The 2,091-nt window shown below is 43.1% G+C and overlaps 1 protein-coding gene across 1 annotated transcript; it reads right to left on the reverse strand.

The window, feature by feature from the left end:
* Positions 1-1,174: 1,174 nt before the first annotated feature.
* Positions 1,175-1,969, reverse strand: MELLADRAFT_70355 (uncharacterized protein; the record flags this gene model as incomplete). The annotated part of the gene is made up of 3 exons (XM_007419775.1): positions 1,175-1,274; positions 1,389-1,478; positions 1,620-1,969. The coding sequence occupies 3 exons, from the start codon at positions 1,967-1,969 to the stop codon at positions 1,175-1,177; spliced, it is 540 nt and encodes a 179-aa protein (XP_007419837.1).
* Between the last annotated feature and the right edge of the window lie 122 nt (positions 1,970-2,091).

The following is a 2,091-nucleotide window of genomic DNA, read 5'->3' on the forward strand; positions in this document are numbered from 1 at the left end:
TCCCAAGAAGTTCAAGAAACGGTCAATAGTGAACCTTAGCGCCATTGACCAGATCAAGCCCGAAATTACCTGATATCGACATGCTCAAACTGATGGATTCATCAGACAACGGTTCTGAAGGCATTGCTTCCCTTTATGACGAGATCAGTAAACAGACCGGCCTCTCCCCTGAGGATTTTTCGAGTCGACTGCAAATCTTGGAAGGGGATCTTGGGACCTGTCTTAATTTTCACGGATTACAAAGCCAAAGAACTCCTGCAAAATTCGCCGAAGAAAGTCTATCACATCTGATAATGATTCCTGGTGCGGGCCACACTTTGTGGAACATTGGACAAGCCATTTTACTACATCACTGGGGCAATCCGGACAACAAGAACGATCTAGGAGCGTGGCGAACTGCAGTCGAGCTCGGCGGAAGTAAACTCAAACCAACTGCTAAGAAAGATTTCACTTCGATGATCAGATGGATTGAACAGATACATGAGGCCACCATTGCAAGCTGCATATTGTGAGTTCACCCAAGGCTTCTTACCACCAAATAAATATGTTTACTGACAAGGTTATGATGTACATCGTTCAAGTGATGAACTAGATCTGCCTGTTGATACAGTTCACAATCTCGTTGATATGACTGTTGAGCTCTTTGAGGAAGCCGTTGATAAAGTATATTTAGCTTACTTTTCGGGACGAGCCACACGTCTGGCGCGCCAAAATGGAGATAGCAAGAAACTCCAGCTGGTACTACGACTTCGGGATTTCGCCACCGTGGTTGAAGCCAATCGTGCAATGTCGGATGGTGATATTGGTCGACTTCTCCTGATGTGGAAGTCTTGGAGTGTGAAAATCCAAGGAATCAACGGCTTGACTCATTACTCTCGATATCTCCCTCGACTGATTTGGCTGCTTACCAAAGTCCTTCCCAAGAATCTTTCCCATGTTATCCTCCACTCGCTCTTAATATCGCCGACTGGTCGACATGGCCACTTTGTTGCTAAAGATTTCCATCTTGAGATAAAAAACTACTGGCTGAAATACTTCTATAATCACGCCGTAAGTTTTATCACATCTATTTCTTTTGCACACTGACTACTCATCGCTTTGTTCTGAATTAGGGACCCGGAACAGACATTCACAGATTAAAAGAGACATACTCTCTTACAGTGGGTCTGGTATGTTACTCATCGGGCTTAATCATGGTGTCATCACCATTCATAGCTGAAATCAATTGGATGCAGCTTTCACATTTGGTTAATACAATGAAGGGTAGAGCAGGTCTGAACAATGTGCGACAATCCCGTCAAAATAAATCACACCAGCTTCCATGATTCGATTTCTAAAGATGGCCCGAAGCGAAAGGATCCACCAATCTAGTCCAAACTCAACCATACCTGGGAAACCTCTGGGAGATATCCATTGCCTTGGGGTTGAGAAGCTTAAAGCCGAGTATCGCAAAAATCAACTTGAGCGTTTCCACTGGCCTGTTGCTTCAAACTACAGTCCAGAACAAGATGAAAATCAACCGGTTGAAAGCGAAGAAATTAATGAATCTGATCTGCGACATGGATTTGGAACTATTGATGAAGATTTTGTGGACTGGTTCAGCAAAGAGTACAACTCACTCGTTTTGGTAAGCCTCCTCTCTTTCATCAAGTTTATCAGCTGGAACATTATCCTCTTTCATCCATTTCAAACACCGCCGATTGAAATCAGCTTTAAGGATGGCAGCTTCTTTATCGGCTTTGACCTGAGCTGAAGACCTTCTCTTTTTCTTGGTTGCTGCTGCAGGACCAGTCGGAATTTGTTTGACGTTTGTGACATCTGCTAACACACGCTTGTCATCAGCTTTTCTTTTCATCTCTAACAGCTTTGCTTGTTTCTGCGAATATTGTAATGCAATGTCTTGTTTCCTCCATTCCTCGAGGTATTCAAAAACAAGCTGAACACCTCCTTCAATTATATCCCCACCCATAGCCTGCTCGATGTCCTGTGATTGCTTAATGTTATCAAGTGAATTGACTATTGTTCTTGCCTCACCAATTCCAAAATATCTTCACTTTCACAATAATCATCATCTCCAAAATTCTTGATGTA

The sequence above is a fragment of the Melampsora larici-populina genome (genome assembly GCF_000204055.1).
Source record: "Melampsora larici-populina 98AG31 unplaced genomic scaffold MELLAscaffold_520, whole genome shotgun sequence".
NCBI lineage: Eukaryota > Fungi > Basidiomycota > Pucciniomycetes > Pucciniales > Melampsoraceae > Melampsora > Melampsora laricis-populina.